The 15876-nt window shown below is 41.5% G+C and overlaps 1 protein-coding gene across 1 annotated transcript in view; it reads left to right on the top strand.

Annotated features, from left to right (window-relative positions):
- Nucleotides 1-10751, top strand: part of ADGRA3 (adhesion G protein-coupled receptor A3) — a 38962-nt gene extending 28211 nt beyond the window's left edge. The window contains exons 11-19 of the mRNA XM_033159522.1: nucleotides 262-423; nucleotides 970-1173; nucleotides 2035-2248; nucleotides 2379-2587; nucleotides 5035-5150; nucleotides 6194-6317; nucleotides 7361-7506; nucleotides 9189-9284; nucleotides 9401-10751. Coding sequence (XP_033015413.1) covers nucleotides 262-423; nucleotides 970-1173; nucleotides 2035-2248; nucleotides 2379-2587; nucleotides 5035-5150; nucleotides 6194-6317; nucleotides 7361-7506; nucleotides 9189-9284; nucleotides 9401-10649 — 2520 coding nt within the window. The 3' untranslated portion in view covers nucleotides 10650-10751. The remainder of the gene's footprint in view (nucleotides 1-261; nucleotides 424-969; nucleotides 1174-2034; nucleotides 2249-2378; nucleotides 2588-5034; nucleotides 5151-6193; nucleotides 6318-7360; nucleotides 7507-9188; nucleotides 9285-9400) is intronic.
- The last annotated feature ends 5125 nt before the right edge of the window (nucleotides 10752-15876 follow it).

Genomic DNA, 15876 nt, shown 5'->3' with positions numbered 1-15876 from the left:
TGCTAGTTACGATTTGAAAAAATAAATTTAAATAGGCATGTTTGTTGCTTAAGAATAGTTTCTAAATTAGTGTGTTTGTGGTCAATAAAAAGTGGGTGAGGGAAGAACTGTGTACTGAGCTCCTTCAGTACATGGAAATGGTGGAATAAAAATGTAATAAAGTGCTGCAGGACAGGGAGAATAAGATCTGTATTTTTAAAAACTATGAAAAATGGTACACAAACATATATGTCAACCTTTCTGATCTCTTTCCTCTGTTAGCTTGGTGATGTGATGGTTGATATTGCAAGTAACATAATGCTAGCTGATGAACGCATTCTGTGGATGGCACAGAGGGAAGCTAAAGCTTGTACCCGAATTGTACAGTGCTTGCAGAAGATTGCTACATACCGGCTAGCTAATGGAGCTCAGGTTTATTCAACGGTAGGAAATGACTCTTTTTATTCATTGATAAGCACTCTTTATTTAAATACAGTGGTACCCCAGGTTACGTACACGATCCGTTCCGGGTTGCGCTACGTAACCCGGGCATACGTAACGCGAACGAACAAAACAAAACATAAAAACCGGGAAGTTCACGGGTTTTTGCACTTCTGCACATGCGCGAAGTGCGCAGAACGCTTCTGCACACCCGCACACGCTCCGTGGAGGACTTCCAGGTCGCGGAGGTCCGTAACTCAAACGTATGCAACACGGGGGGTACGCAACACGAGGTATGACTGTAGTAGGTTTTTTTAAAAAAACAAACCATTTTTAGTGGAAGCTATTCAACTAAGTAGGGTCAGAATATTTGGAATATTGAAAGGAAATTATGTGCTTCAACTGGTTTAAATTACCAATATATAACAGGTTTCAGATATGTCTCTCTGTGTGTATGTGTCCACCTACCTTATCAATTGTCTGTCTATAACTATCTGGAGGCCAGTTCTTGCTTCTGTAGTAGAGCATTTGTATGTTTGTTTTCTACAGTATTCTCCAAACATTGCCGTGGAAGCTTATGTAATAAAAGGAACTAGCTTCACTGGAATGACCTGCACCGTGTTCCAGAAAGTGGCGGCAGCAGACCGCACAGGACTTCCTGAATACGGACGAAGAGATCTGGATGGAAGCCTTGATAAGCAACTGGGCTTTAAGTGCAATGTCTCAAATACATTGTCAAGCCTGGCACTTAAGGTTAGATTAAGTGTGTGTGTGTGTGTGTGTGTGAGAGAGAGAGAGAGAGAGAGAGAGAGAGAGAATGTGTGTTTGAGGCAATTTATATATTCAGCAGGAAAGCTTTGTTTAAAATATTCTACTTCATGCTCACACACAAAAGTACACTATTTGGGGGAGAGGCCTAGGCCAAACCCACTCCCCTCTGTTGGCTAATTTTCTTTGAGGAAGGCTCCCCGATCCCTTTTGCAGACTGAAATGTACAGCTCAGGAATAGTTTGATCACTTGATTCTGTTGAGTATACAGAGTTTTTATTTGATGCTTGCTAAGCTAACCCTAAAGACATTATTTTGTATAGATGAAGGTGTCCATATAGCTCAGTATTGTCTCTTCAGTGAACAGCAGTAACGCTCCATGGTTTCAGATAGGAGTTTTCCCCAGCCCTGCTTTGAGATTATGTAAAAAGTGTATTTTGAGATACAAGGATTTTCTTCCACACTGTCTATGGAATTCTCTTCCTTTATTCTTTACCATTCCTTTTGAGCTGGAAGTGAGGGGAGCTATAACTGGCAACTACTATTCTCAATTTATTTTTCACATCTACAATTGCTTCCCCTAATTTAGTAGAACATGTGGATAATTTATTTGAATTTGGTTAACCCTTCCATGTATTCAGGAGGATTCAGACATTACTTAGGTCACAGCAAACTAACATCATGGAAGCAATTCCTCACAAAAGGAATGATGTTTTGACAGGCACACCCCGGAGCACACGTTAAGAAAAGGAACTCAGTGCTGATGGAGGGAGGGAGGGAACAACATCTTAAAACAGGAAGCATTGTCTTTTGTTTCAGTATTAACACCACATGTCTGTTTTGCAGAACACAATTGTGGAGGCCTCAATACAACTTCCACCTGCCCTTTTTTCACACAAGCACAAAAGAGAGATCAGGCCAGCAGATGACACTGTCTACAAGCTTCAACTTATTGCATTTCGCAATGGGAAACTTTTCCCAACAACAGGGAATTCAACAACTTTAGCTGTGGATAGAAAACGCCTTACGGTGGTCACACCGGTTATCCTCACCAAATTAGGTGTGTTTCTAGCAAATTATCTGTTCCAAGAAATTTCGCCTCTGTCTTTGTCTTTACTTGTAAAATGTCAGTGCTTTCGTTTGCGTGTAATAATATAAAACCCCATTTTCTTTCTTTATAACCAAACAAGATGGCTTGAGTCTGCCCCATCAACACACTCCTATTAATGTGACATTGCGGCGCATTGCACATGGAGCCGATGCTGTTGCAGTGCAGTGGGACTTTGATTTGCTTAATGGGCAAGGAGGATGGAAATCTGATGGATGTCACATTCTTTCTTCAGATGAAAATGTCACTACTATACAGTGCTACTCACTCAGTAACTATGCAGTACTGATGGTATGTGAGCCGTTCATTTTATCCAAATTTATGTCGTTAATATATTTTTCTATCAAAGGTGAAGTTTTCATTTATTTAAAGAAGTTCTATGCCTCCTTTGGAGACCATGCCTTTCTAAGGTAAGGTTACCAGATTTTTTTCAATGAATCTGGGGACAAGATAGATAGATAGATAGATAGATAGATGATAAATGATAAATACTACATGTTCGGGACATGGATGCTGCAGCGATGGCGGTGGCAGAAGGGCGGCCGCCGCCTTGACCTCAACCGCCATGTTTTCCCTTCCTCTGAGGCTTCTATCTCCGTTCTCCATGAGCCTGGGCAGCCCCTGAGTTGCTGGTTCTTCGGTAGTGGTGGTGCAGAAGCAGTGCACGGTGGGTCAGGCATGGAAGGCAGAGAAGGAGGGCCGAGAGCGGTGGCGGCGAGGCTCAGGCAGCGCAATGCCTCCCTTCCCATCAGAGCAGCCCCAATCCCATCCCTACTTGTGTGCAAGCAGGAGGGGGCAGGGATCCCTCAGCTGGGAAGGGAGGCTTCCCATTGCCTAACTGAGAGATCCCTGACCCCTCCTGCTTGCACGCAAGCTCTGATAGGCAGCGTGAAGCCTCCCTTCACAGCTGAGAGATCCCCGCCCCACTCCTGCTTGCACGCAATTAGGAGTTGGGAGGGTGCTCTGATAGGGAGCATGAAGCCTCCCCTCACAGCTTAATTGCTGGGGTCAGGGAAGGTGGAGGCAGCCCGGAAGCTGCATCTTAGAGCCCCTCCACCACCATCATATGGGGACTTCCAAACAGCTCCTGAAGCCAGCCAGAGCCAACTGCTCTGGGCTGCTGAGACTGCCACTGCTGCATTTCCCGGGGACATTAGATGAAATCCGGGGACATTTCGGGCATGGAATTTGTCCAGGAACTTATCCTTAAATCTGGGGACTGTCCCCGGGAAACGGGGACGTCTGGTAACCCTATCCCAAGGCAACTTAGAAAACATTAGTTTCATAAACATGGCAGAAATATTGAGGTGATCATGGACAAAACACAGCCCAGCCTTTGCAAATTGGAAGAAGGGTTATCTTTTTCTTCTGTGGGGCAATCTGTGCTACAATTCACTGACGTGGGAATGTGTGGACAAGTGAGTCCCTAAAATATTTGACGGCCACTAGCTCACAACAAACTATTTGCAAGGCTGCCCTCAGTCTTAATGTACCTTAACAAGCTTCATGATAATTAAGAATAGAATTTGGACACAGTTTGGACACTGACACAACTATTCTAACAACAGATAACGAAGAATGACTGGAACAATCAGAAATCAGTAAGACCAAAATTTTAATAAGGAATGGGGGAAATACATCATTTTTCTTAAAAACATTGTAAACAGCTAAAATCATTAATAGGATTGGAATAACACTTGTAGTTTAATGTTGAATTTTGGATATAATGAAGATGTAAAAGATTTGGATTATTATAAAAGATGCAGGAGGAAATGGTTAACAAAATAACCCACAAAGGGGAGGAAGGAAGTTCAGGAGATTCTTTGGAATCTTCTTTTTATGTTGGCTGTTGGATAATTGATTGTAAATTTTAAACTGAAAAACTAAAATATTTAAAAAACAAATAAGGAAAAGGAAACAATAAGTTTACTGTATAAGTATCCAAGTTCTTTATTAAGATTGTGATTATGGAGTATATCTTCTATTTTGTCTTTGGATACTCATTATCAGTGGGTCTCATAGTTTGTGTATAATAGTTTTCTCTTTGAAGCCCTCACTTAAGAAAAGATAAAAGAAATCTATTTTTGAACTGGTGGTATTGACAGGTATTTTTTTTTAAAAAAAGTTAAATCAATATAATCCCACAACTGAACATTCTTACTCTTTGATTCTTGCAATTACATCTAATCCTTCTATATAAAGGAACAGCCTGCTTGCAAAAAGAAGAAGAAAAAGAAAGAAAGAAACATTTCCTAATGTTCAGTTTATATTTAAAGAGGGAATCAGTTTCAAGTAAAATATAACTCTGCCACCTGGAGGAGCAAAAATAAATATTATGTTGCCTTCTCTGACAAAGATTCATTCATATGAATAAAATTTGACAAGAGTGTTAACCTGGTTAATTTTAGGAGAGTGTCAGCTATCCCTCAGTTGTTAGCATTACTTCATAAATTTGGCCGTTATATGGTGCTGAGCGACTCATGCAGCCTTAATAATTTCCCCTTTTTATCTGCACTATGATCCAGTCTTCTCTTTAAAGACTCCTGATCAAGGACTAGAACTGAGAACTCCCAAAGGAGCTCAAGTGGGAAGAGCTCGGTTCTGACTGTGCCCAGATGTTCTGCTGTTCTTTTAACGGTTTCATGGGGCTGATAGGGGCAGTCTGATTATAACAATCCTCACACCAAATAAAGATATAGACATAGGTATTAATCATTTGCATTGTCCTTGTCTTTCAGGATTTGACAGGGTATGCCCAGGCAGTTGACCTCTTACATCCAGTTATCTATGCCTCAGCTGTGATACTCTTGATGTGCCTCCTGATGATCAAAGTTAGCTACATATACCATCACAGGTATCAAGATTTTTGAATTCATACTGTCCCTATCTAGACAAAACGTAAGTAATTAGTCTCGGTTTGCTATATGTACACAGCAGTCCAGCACCAGAAATATAGACTCTATGTTAAATTAGTTGGTGATGTCACGTCGGTTAGTTTGATTCAAAGTATCAGGTAGCTGGATAATGGAATGGCACGCCTATCAACCACTTTTTCATGAGTTCATACCAATAATAGTAGAATCTGGTCCAGATTCATTCTCAATCTGTGTTATATATTTCAACTTGCAGGGCTGTAACAAAGTAACATTTCAAACATAGCTTTGGTAATCTATGGGGCACCACCCTTTTTGCATTTACATGTATTGCCTGTTACAATCTACACTTAAAGGCGTTGTTTTCTTTAAGGGGTTCAAATCCCCCCCCCAACCAAAACAAAATGAGTAATCTGTTACTTGAAACAATTTCCTCACAGGAAATCCTACTGCATTCTGGGCCGCCGCTAGATGATGTAAAAATTAGTGGGACAGCTTTTTCACATGGCTCAACAGAACTAAAACCAAATAGCTTACCAAATAGCAGGCAAATTATAGAACATAGATTAACACCGGAATGGTAAATTTTCTGATCTATACTACAATTCTAATAAATTAGCCCAGTGTACTTAAATAAGCCTTGGGGTTTCTTGGAAAATTTAGACAGATCTCAGTAAGAGAGTAGTAACGACAAGCAAGCTTCATGAAAGTGCAGCTGTTAGCTGCATTTAGGGAGCACTGTTCACATTGGTTGATAAGGCTGAATAGACATGGTGGCTGTGCAAAGTATTTAAATACTGATTTAGCTGTTAACGCTATATCCAGATAGGTTTCCTTCTTCCAGATGCATTTCCTAGGGAGGGCATTCTGTGATTTGGCATTGCTGAATTCAGTTTTCATAATAAAGGCCCACATAGATTCAGGTTGATGCAACTTGCATGATTCTGGTTAAAAATAATATGCTTGTATAATTGAACGTTTGAGCATTTGTATGAAGAATTGCTTTGCTTCTGTTGTTTAACAGTGTCATCAGGATCAGCCTTAAAAGTTGGCACATGTTAGTTAACCTCAGCTTTCATATTTTCCTGACATGTGTGATGTTTGTTGGAGGCATTACCCAGAGCAAGAATGCTAGCATCTGCCAAGCAGTAAGTTAAACTGTGTGTTGAGAAAACTAAGAAAAGAAATAGTAATAAAGAGCTCAGGGGTGGGGGCAATGATTTTGTCAAGAGTTGCTGGGCTCTTTTCCATGGAGAAAAATTAAAATTTGACAGTTGCCTATTGCAGAAACAAAATCACAAATGTACTATTCTGGATTTTGTTTCAAAGTATAATTTATTGAGGAATGCTGATATCTAGACCAGTTGTTTTTACATTTTTCTCCCCTCGGAGAACTTTTCCCATATAAATTTATCCCCAAATAATTGCTGATCCCTACAGAGGATTTGGGAATGTGTTCAAGAATGCACACCCAGTCAAGAAAACACAAGAATATATACATTGCAGGGAAAGCTGCTTTCAGTGTTTTTCATTTGCCGTTTCTGAGATTATTGAGGGCCCCTCAAGACACCATCCCAGTGATAATAAAGTTATAATCACTACAAAAAGCACGTGATTGCAAAGCACTGATCTAGAATTTAATCCAGTCAGGAACCATGCCCATTAGCATTCCAGGTAAGTGGCTTCAGAAACTCCACATGAAGCAATTTGTACTTTAGTGCTGATATACAAACACAACATTGCAAATGCACTTTCCCATGCATACCAATATAAATTAATGCAAGTACCAACTTCGGCAAGGCAAGACATAGTTTGAAGCAAACCCATCTAATGGTTCATTAAAGTTAAATGAGTAGGTGGCCTCTCAGAAACTGCAGCCTTTCAGCCAATTTGTATGTTTCCTGGGAATTATATGTTATGTTTTGAACAGCCTGTTTTCTTAATGAATGGGGTGTGTAGTTGTGGTTCTCTTTCTTACTAGCAGTTATAAGGGCAATAAACAATCATTACAAAACAAGTTGTCCAACCAAGAGTTAAAAATTAACTTGCCATAATTAAGCAAGTAGGTATTGGCTTAAGTTGGTAAGTAGGTTGTGGAAGAAGTGCTTGAGTGCCTGTGTGTTTTAAACATACAAATAGGCTGTATCTCTCTTAAGCGAATGCGTTAATTGTCTTATTGTATATTTTTCAGGTTGGGATAATTCTGCACTATTCTACACTTGCCACGTTACTGTGGACAGGAGTCACTTCTAGAAACATCTATAAGCAAGTCACTAGGAAGGCAAAGAGGTGTCAAGATCCTGATGAACCGCCCCCACCTCCTAGGCCAATGCTTAGGTAAGAAATATTATTGTTCAGCTTCTGCTTAAATTAGTGTGTCGTTCTTGGGATTTCTCTACTTTGAATGGAACTCAGCAAGTTCTAGGTGAATATTAGTGAAAGACTGAGGAACATAAAAATGACCAGCATGCTTAGAGCATCTCCATGGGTGCCAAGTTTGGGGTATAACAGGGGAGAGTAGCTTGTTGTTCTAGTGGTGGTTAAGATGAGATCAGAAAGCATATGTAAATATTTTAGGTTGACTTACTCCTTTCAGTGTTTATGATTTACAAGCTAATGAAGATTATTTTTATTTATTTCAGAAGATTTCAGTTCCAGGATAGCGTACAGTAAATAAATAAATAACAATCAATAAGTGAAACACTACAGAAATAGGAAAGTAAAAGGAGCAGTTAAAATAAAGCCATGAAATTAAGCAGAACGGATAAAACTATATTCAAGCCAACTTCCATCATATGATAAAACAGGTTGCAAACTGGATAAACTCTTGGTGTGCACTTCACCAGAAATTAGGTTTTTTTGGGGGGGGGAGCGTATTCACTTTCTTCCAGCTTTAATTGGGGAGATCACCCAATTGGCTTCAAAACCAATGGCTTCAGTAGAAGACTTTGGAGTCTGTTTGCAGCTGAAGGGGCTTTGAAGGGTGCTACAAAGGGCCTTACTTTCTTTTCTCATTCAAAATCCCTTCTGCCAAGGGTTCAAAATGTGTGTTTAATATTTCATACAGATGTTTCAACCATTGTCCATTAAACTAGTATAATCTGGCTTTGTGTCCACAAGGTGGCAGAAACTGATCAGTTTCCCCCCCAAACTGAGTGGAACTTTACAGCCTCATGTTAATTTGTCATACAATTTTTTTTTTCTCTTGCATGCCTAAGAGAGCACAAGAAGTGAAATTCATTTGGAATATTCCTTGTATAGCCCTGCTTTTGAAGGAGCTGGGGCAGACACCTTAGCTCAGTAGCAGACCACATGCTTTCTGGGCAGGTCAGGAAGCAGGTGATGGGGAAGACTGTCACCTGACATCCTGGAGAACCACTGCTAGTCAGAGTGGGCCAGTACCTGACATTGGGTGGAGAACGTTCTCGCATCAGAAGGCAAAATTCCCCAATAGGAAACCCTCGGGGGGCTTCAAGCCTCTGGTGTGCGGGGCCAGAGCAGTAAAATGAAAAGGTTACCTTTACATACACTTGCACATCCCTCTATCCTGAATCTAGGCAAGCGAGATGCATTATCAGAGTTTGATACATGCCAGCCAGCCAGAAAAAACCCCTAAGGAAGGTGCAAAGCATAGTCAGAGAGCAGTGAGGGTGGAGAAAAGGAGGCCTGCTATTAACCAGCAAGTCTGAGGTTCCCTAGCCCTGGTCTAAGAAAGCCAAACCCCTTCTCCCAACCCCATCCTCTCCCGGCCATGCCTTGAGACTACACCGATGCATCTGTCTAGCTGGTCCTGCACGTGGCTCTGGTAGCATTTCAGAAACGGCTACCTTGAAGTCCCTGCCTTTCAGCTTTCTACTGAACAACCACCAGCATTTAAACTTCTTTTTTTTGGGGGGGGGTACTGCCTTCCATGTGCTATCCCAGCCTAAGAACTGGGGCTAGCTTTCCAATCGTACTACAGAATTGGAGTGTGCCTTTAATTGTTGTAACTGCTAACTGCCATCTGCTTTGTTTTTTAGGTTCTACCTAATTGGTGGTGGCATCCCTGTGATAGTCTGTGGGATAACAGCTGCTGCAAATATAAGGAATTATGGAAGCCGGCCTCATGCAGCATAGTGAGTCTTGCCTCCTTGATAAGTATTTGGGTGGATATATTGAAGTGAAATTATTATTAAGAGTAACATGAAAACAGATGCCTTTTTCACATTTTGCTTTTTTTGTCTTATTGCAGTTGTTGGATGGCATGGGAACCAAGCTTGGGAGCATTTTATGGACCTTCCAGTTTCATTATTTTCGTCAACTGCATGTATTTTCTCAGCATATTCATACAACTGAAGAGGCACCCTGAGCGTAAATTTGAACTTAAAGAGCCAGCTGAGGAGCAGCAGCGTTTAGCTACCAATGAACATAGCGACCTCAACCACCAGGATTCAATGTCTGTGTCGCTAGTTTCCACTTCGGCTTTGGAGAATGAGCACAGTTTCCATGCTCAGCTTCTGGGCGTGAGCCTCACTCTATTTCTGTACGTGGCCCTGTGGATTGTCGGGGCTTTTGCTGTTTCTTTATATTACCCCTTGGATTTGGTATTTAGCTGCTTTTTTGGAGTTGTGTGTTTAAGTCTTAGTGGTTTCCTAATAACACATCATTGCATCAATCGGGAAGATGTCCGACATGCTTGGATCACAACCTGCTGCCTTGGAAGGAGCACATACTCGGTACAAGTTAACATTCAGCCCTCTTCCAGCGCGAGCGGGGCAAACGGGGAACCTGCCAAGTGCACCAATAGCAGTGCAGAGTCGTCATGCACTAATAAAAGTGTGCCAAGCTTAAAAAATTCTTCTCCGGGCTGTAAGCTGACCAATATACAGGCTGCAGCAGCTCAGTGTCCTGCAGGCCCCTTGGCACTGAACACAGGCCCTCCACTCGATAACAGCCTTACTGAGCACTCAGTAGACAATGAGATCAAAATGCACGTGGCCCCTTTAGAGGTACCTTTGCGGACAAATGGGCACCCAGGTCGCCATCACAAAAACAGGAGTAAAGGGCATCGCGCCAGCAGGCTAACAGTCTTGCGGGAGTATGCTTACGATGTCCCCACCAGTGTGGAAGGAAGCATCCAAAATGGCATGCCCAAACCTCGTCAAAGTATCAGCGAAGGACATTCAAGGAGCCGAAGAGCTTATTTGGCCTACAGGGAGCGGCAGTATAACCAGTCTCAGCAAGACAGCAGTGGCGATGCTGGCAGCACTCTTCAAAAAGGACATAGGAATACCGAAAAGACAGTGCCAACAAACTTCAAAAAGGATGTAACCAGGAAGCCCATAGTGGCCGAGCTGGAAGGGCAGCAGAAGTCCTATGGCTTAAATTTGGCTGTCCAGAATGGGCCACTAAAAAGCAGTGCCCAGGATGCGACATTGCTGACTGCTGACAGCACTGGCAATATCAGGACTGGGTTATGGAAACATGAAACTACTGTGTAGTGCCACTGGACATTATCCTTGAAAGGATTTAAATGGAACTTTTCTTCCGTGCTATGAATAATTTTCCACAGTTTACAGACATGGGTACGTTGAGCAGGGAGAGAGCTGCCATTTTAAAATATTTTATACTTTTTAAAAGTATATCTGCGACATTTTTGCAGAAGTTCTGGTACTCCTCTTTGAATCTCATTGTAAGATTCTGTTTTGAGATGTAGAATTGGACAGTATTTTTTTTACATGTTAACATTCTCTCTCTTAGGTATGTCCATCACATTTCACTTTTATATTTAAATGTGTAAAATAAATAACTTTCTCTAAAATCTATATGCACCATATTGGTTCAGACGGTTGGGTGGTGGGGTATTATGCCTGAAACCTGACATTGCAGTTGCCGAGAAAAGACACTGCCAAAATGGTAAGTTCTAGGCTTGTGCTTCTATCCAGGACCTCCTTGCGCGCGCGCGCACACACACACACACACATTAAAATGTTTCCAATTCAAAAGTTGGAGGGCCTTACATGTAACACATCCTGATCTACTAGGGTCCTTTATAGAAAGTTGTGTGTGTTCTGTTAAGTTTGTACTGCCTCTCCCTCATTTGCAGAAGACAGCCAGAACTCATGTCATTCAGCACTTCTACTTGGCAAAGTGAGATTTTATTCAGGCTTCTTGTGTTACAGGGGTGTGCAGGGTATTATTTAAATATTTTCACACCACACTTCCATAGGAAATACAGCAAGGCTGTGTACAACCTTACACAACATAAAAATAGTGCAACAACAGTAAAAAAAACAACAACACATGAGTGACATGTCAGTAAAAACATCAGTAACACATCAATAAAAACTGGCTGGCAAATGTTTAACATTCAGATTTCCCCTTAGCAATAACTTCAGAGTTAATCCTGGAGTTGTTGGTGAGTGATGTTTTGAAACTTGAAGTCTGGAACTTGAGATGTTAGCATGATCTACCTAAAGTTGGGATCCAGAGAGCTGTTTTATGCATACCAAAAGACTTGGACATGCCTAGAGGGGGTTTTGACATTTTTCCTTTCCATGACAGTTCGAAAACCACCCCTAGAGAGCCAGTGTGGTGTAGTGGTTAAGAGTGGTATACTCGTAATCTGGTGAACCGGGTTCGCGTCTCCACTCCTCCACATGCAGCTGCTGGGTGACCGTGGGCTAGTCATACTTCTTTGAAGTCTCTCAGCCCCACTCACCTCACAGAGTGTTTGTTGTGGGGGAGGAAGGGAAAGGACAATGTTAGCCGCTTTGAGACTCCTTAGGGTAGTGAAAAGCGGGATATCAAATCCAAACTCTTCTTCTCAATGAAAAAGGTTATTTACTAAAGTGCAAGGGGACCGCTGTGCAAGAAACAGAAGCCCCAAATGTTGGACCTTATTATTTTAATTCTTAAATGCACCCCTTCCTGTCATGAGAGTAGCTAAACAACAACAACAACAATTATTTATACCCCGCCCATCTGGCTGGGTTTCCCCAGCCACTCTGGGCGGCTTCCAACAAAATATTAAAATACAGTAATCCATCAAACATTAAAAGCTTCCCTAAACGGGGCTGCCTTCAGATGTCTTTTAGAAGTCTAGTAGTAGTTGTTCTCTTTGACATCTGGTGGGAGGGCGTTCCATTTTTACTCTAGCATTAAAAACAAAGGTAGAATCACAAAATGAAATACAACACAATAATGACAATATATCATGTTTCCTCATTCTTCAGCTCCAAAGCCAGTTAAGATTCCAGTTTTGCTTCATTTTCTGTAAAAGTTCAGTTCCAGAGGGATGTCAACACTTTTGAAAGCAGTAAAACAATTTTAGTAAGCAGGAGGCTTTGCCGTACAACGTCTTCATTTTGTCAGTAATTTTGTAATTCACATTGGTGATATTTCCATTTTACAGAGCGAAAACTGAGGTTAAACACAAGAATGCTCAGTGGCTGAGGCTTTCTTTGATGAACCTAGATAGATATAAAAGCTAACATTCTGGGCCACACTGATGCTCTCCTAATGGATGTAATCCATTTCTATTGGAGCCACTTCTTCACTTAATTGAAGATAATGCATTATCTCTTTGTCTACCACCCAACCATCCATCAAAACCTCATTTTTAATGACACTGTTTTACCTGGCTAAAGTGTCTATGTCTTTTGGTTTGAAAATGGAACACTTTTCATATAGCTCCTTTCTGCAGTAAAAATTCTGTTAACTGGGTCTTTCTTTTTTAGTCAGTTAAATCAATTTTGTAAGTGACCTGCCTCCCACCTTTGCAAGGACAAGTTAGTAATGAATTCCCTCAATTCATATCCCTTCCCTGGGTCCTTTTATGTGATCTCAGCTGAATTCAGAGTGCCTTTTTGTGTTTGTTCAGGGGAGCCTCTTGCTTTCATGGTCCTATCACATTGGGAGTCTTGGTGAGTTAGGAAGTCATACAGCATGCTTTCGTTTTAGCTCACCTGCATTTCTTGTTGAAATGTGCTCCTTTGCCTCTAATTATAGTAGGTACCTATGACTACCAATATTTTATGGCCTAAGGGTTCACAGATTACAGTCCCACTTCATCAGAAGCATTTTCCTGAGTTACACATGGAGGTGGGGTGAGAGTGTAAATCAGGAGTGAAAAAACAGATCTGAACAGATCTGAACAGATCCTTATCCTTCCCCCACCCTTGCAGGCCAATTTTGACAAGTGGGCAGGGCCACCGGCCAAAAGTTTGAAGGACCACAAATTAGCGGGCATCATCTATGATGTCAGAGGTACAGCAGGTGTGAATTTACAAGGTAAACGATGAAATGCATCAAGTACTGACCATGCTAATTACGTTATTAACTGGCTATTCAGAGAACAGTTGGTGGTAGCCCAGGCACAATTTGTGTATAATTAACTTCTAGTTGGCATACTAGAAGTTACTCTGGTCCATGGGGTCAGAGTACCCCATGGCGTACTCTGGTCCATGGGGTCACGAAGAGTCGGACACGACTGAACGACTGAACAACAACAACAGTTGGCATACTAATATAGCTTGACAAACATTGTAAGTTCTCTTAAATAAGCAAACTGCCACGAATGAAAGTATAAAATAGTAAACATATTTTTTTTAAATTGAAGAAACGGTGGTTTTGATCCTGACATGTGGCTTCCCTCTGCAGCTGTCTGCATCCTTCCCTGATCCTTCTCACATAAGGGGTGCTACAGCAGAAAAGGAGTGATGGCAATAACCGGGTATGGGGGAGGCTCATCCTAAACACATGTAACTAAAAGAATTCTTTCTTGCTCCACTTATCCCTGCCTCTGTTCTGTTCTTCCCTTGATTCTCCTATGGTGAAATATAGATAGTAAGCGTCTCGGCCCAGAGATCTATTCTCTTGTCTGTACTTCATGAAACACATGGCACATGGGTACTGCTACATACAGGTGAAACTTGAAAAATTAGTCAAAACAAAAAACAAAATCCTTCCAGTAGCACCTTAGAGACCAACTAAGTTTGTTCTTGGTATGAGCTTTCATTTGCATGCACACTTTTTCAGATACCAAGTGTGCATGCACACGAAAGTTCATACCAAGAACAAACTTAGTTGGTCTCTAAGGTGCTACTGGAAGGAATTATTCTTTTTTATTTTGTTTTGACTATGGCAGACCAACACGGCTACCTACCTGTAACTCAAAAAATTAGAATATTGTGGAAAAGTCCATTTATGTAAGCAATTGTTTTCATTAGCTACTGGAGTTTAATATATGAGATAGACTCGTGACATGCAAAGCGAGATATGTCAAGCCTTTGCTTGTTATAATTGTGATGATTATGGCGTACAGCTGATGAAAACCCCAAAGTTGAAATTGTTAATTTGGGGTTCTCATCAGCTGTACGCCATAATCATCACAATTATAACAAGCAAAGGCTTGACATATCTCGCTTTGCATGTCATGAGTCTATCTCATATATTAGTTCCACCTTTTAAGCTGAATTACTGAAAGAAATGAACCTTTCCACGGTATTCTAATTTTTCGAGTTTCACCTGTAGATAGTAAGCCTCTCAGCCCAGAGATCTCTTGTCTGTACTTCATGAAACACCATGGCACATGGGTTGTGCTACATACTCTTTCAAAGCATGCTTAAAATGTGTAGTAACCACAGTTCGTAACTAGAACAAAATGGGACGACCAAAACCTAATGCAGACACACCGGTTTGGAGTCTAGAGTTTTGAGGTCTTTGACCCGCTTTGAGGTAGGTTCATCATAACAAATCTGGACAAAAAGCCCTGCTCTCTTGTTCCATTTTGCTTGAGCGAGGCAAGTGCATCAGTCCTGAATCTACAAACCCAAAATACGGTAGGTTCTGTCTGGCAGGAAAGATTGAGAAATCCAGTGGCAATTTCCACCAGGGATAACCATCTTTGCCCCTTGAGGATGCTGGCCAACTTCCCAAGTCTGGCCAAGGTATCACACTAGTTACCTCCCAGGTGTGACATGTGCTTGGATTGGTCAAAACGTGTCAGCCGCCACTCAATCCAATGCAGGTAGGAAACCCTCCAAATTGGACTGTTGTCCTTTACATTCTGTCATGAGGTTCCTCGCCTCAGGGTCCATCAACCATAGGAAAACCATGCAATCAACCACCTATGGTGTGTTAAGACCATAAGCCTGATTGTGAGTAGCTAGGTCAGTAATTGTGAGTAGCTAGGTCAGCCTAGCCCTAGGTAGATTTGAGCCAAAGAGCTCCTGTTATTTTCCAAAACAAACAAACAAATCCTTCCAGTAGCACCTTAGAGACCAACTAAGTTTGTTCTTGGTATGAGCTTTCATGTGCATGCACACTGCTCATACCAAGAACAAACTTAGTTGGTCTCTAAGGTGCTACTGGAAGGATTTGTTGTTGTTTTTTAATTGACTATGGCAGACCAACATGGCTACCTACCTGTAACTGTTATTTTCCAGTCTACTTTGTCCTTCTGTTCACCTCACTTTTTAAACTCTTAATAAAACTTCATATAATTTGGTGTCATGGGTCAGGAGTCAGCTTTGCCTGCTGAACAGCAGCCTGAAGGGGGAAGGACTCCACCTGCAGCTGATCAGCTTTCAAGGACACAGGATAAAGAGCTGATGAGAACCAGCTGGCTTCAACCTTCTTTAGCAGAGCTTCCAGCAGTACTCAGATGCTGGAAACAACACTTGTAGTTTCTGGTCCTGCTTTGCTGCTTTCTGCTCACCTTATCCC

Source organism: Lacerta agilis, chromosome 9 (genome assembly GCF_009819535.1).
Source record: "Lacerta agilis isolate rLacAgi1 chromosome 9, rLacAgi1.pri, whole genome shotgun sequence".
NCBI lineage: Eukaryota > Metazoa > Chordata > Lepidosauria > Squamata > Lacertidae > Lacerta > Lacerta agilis.
This window is presented reverse-complemented; position numbering and strand designations above follow the sequence as displayed.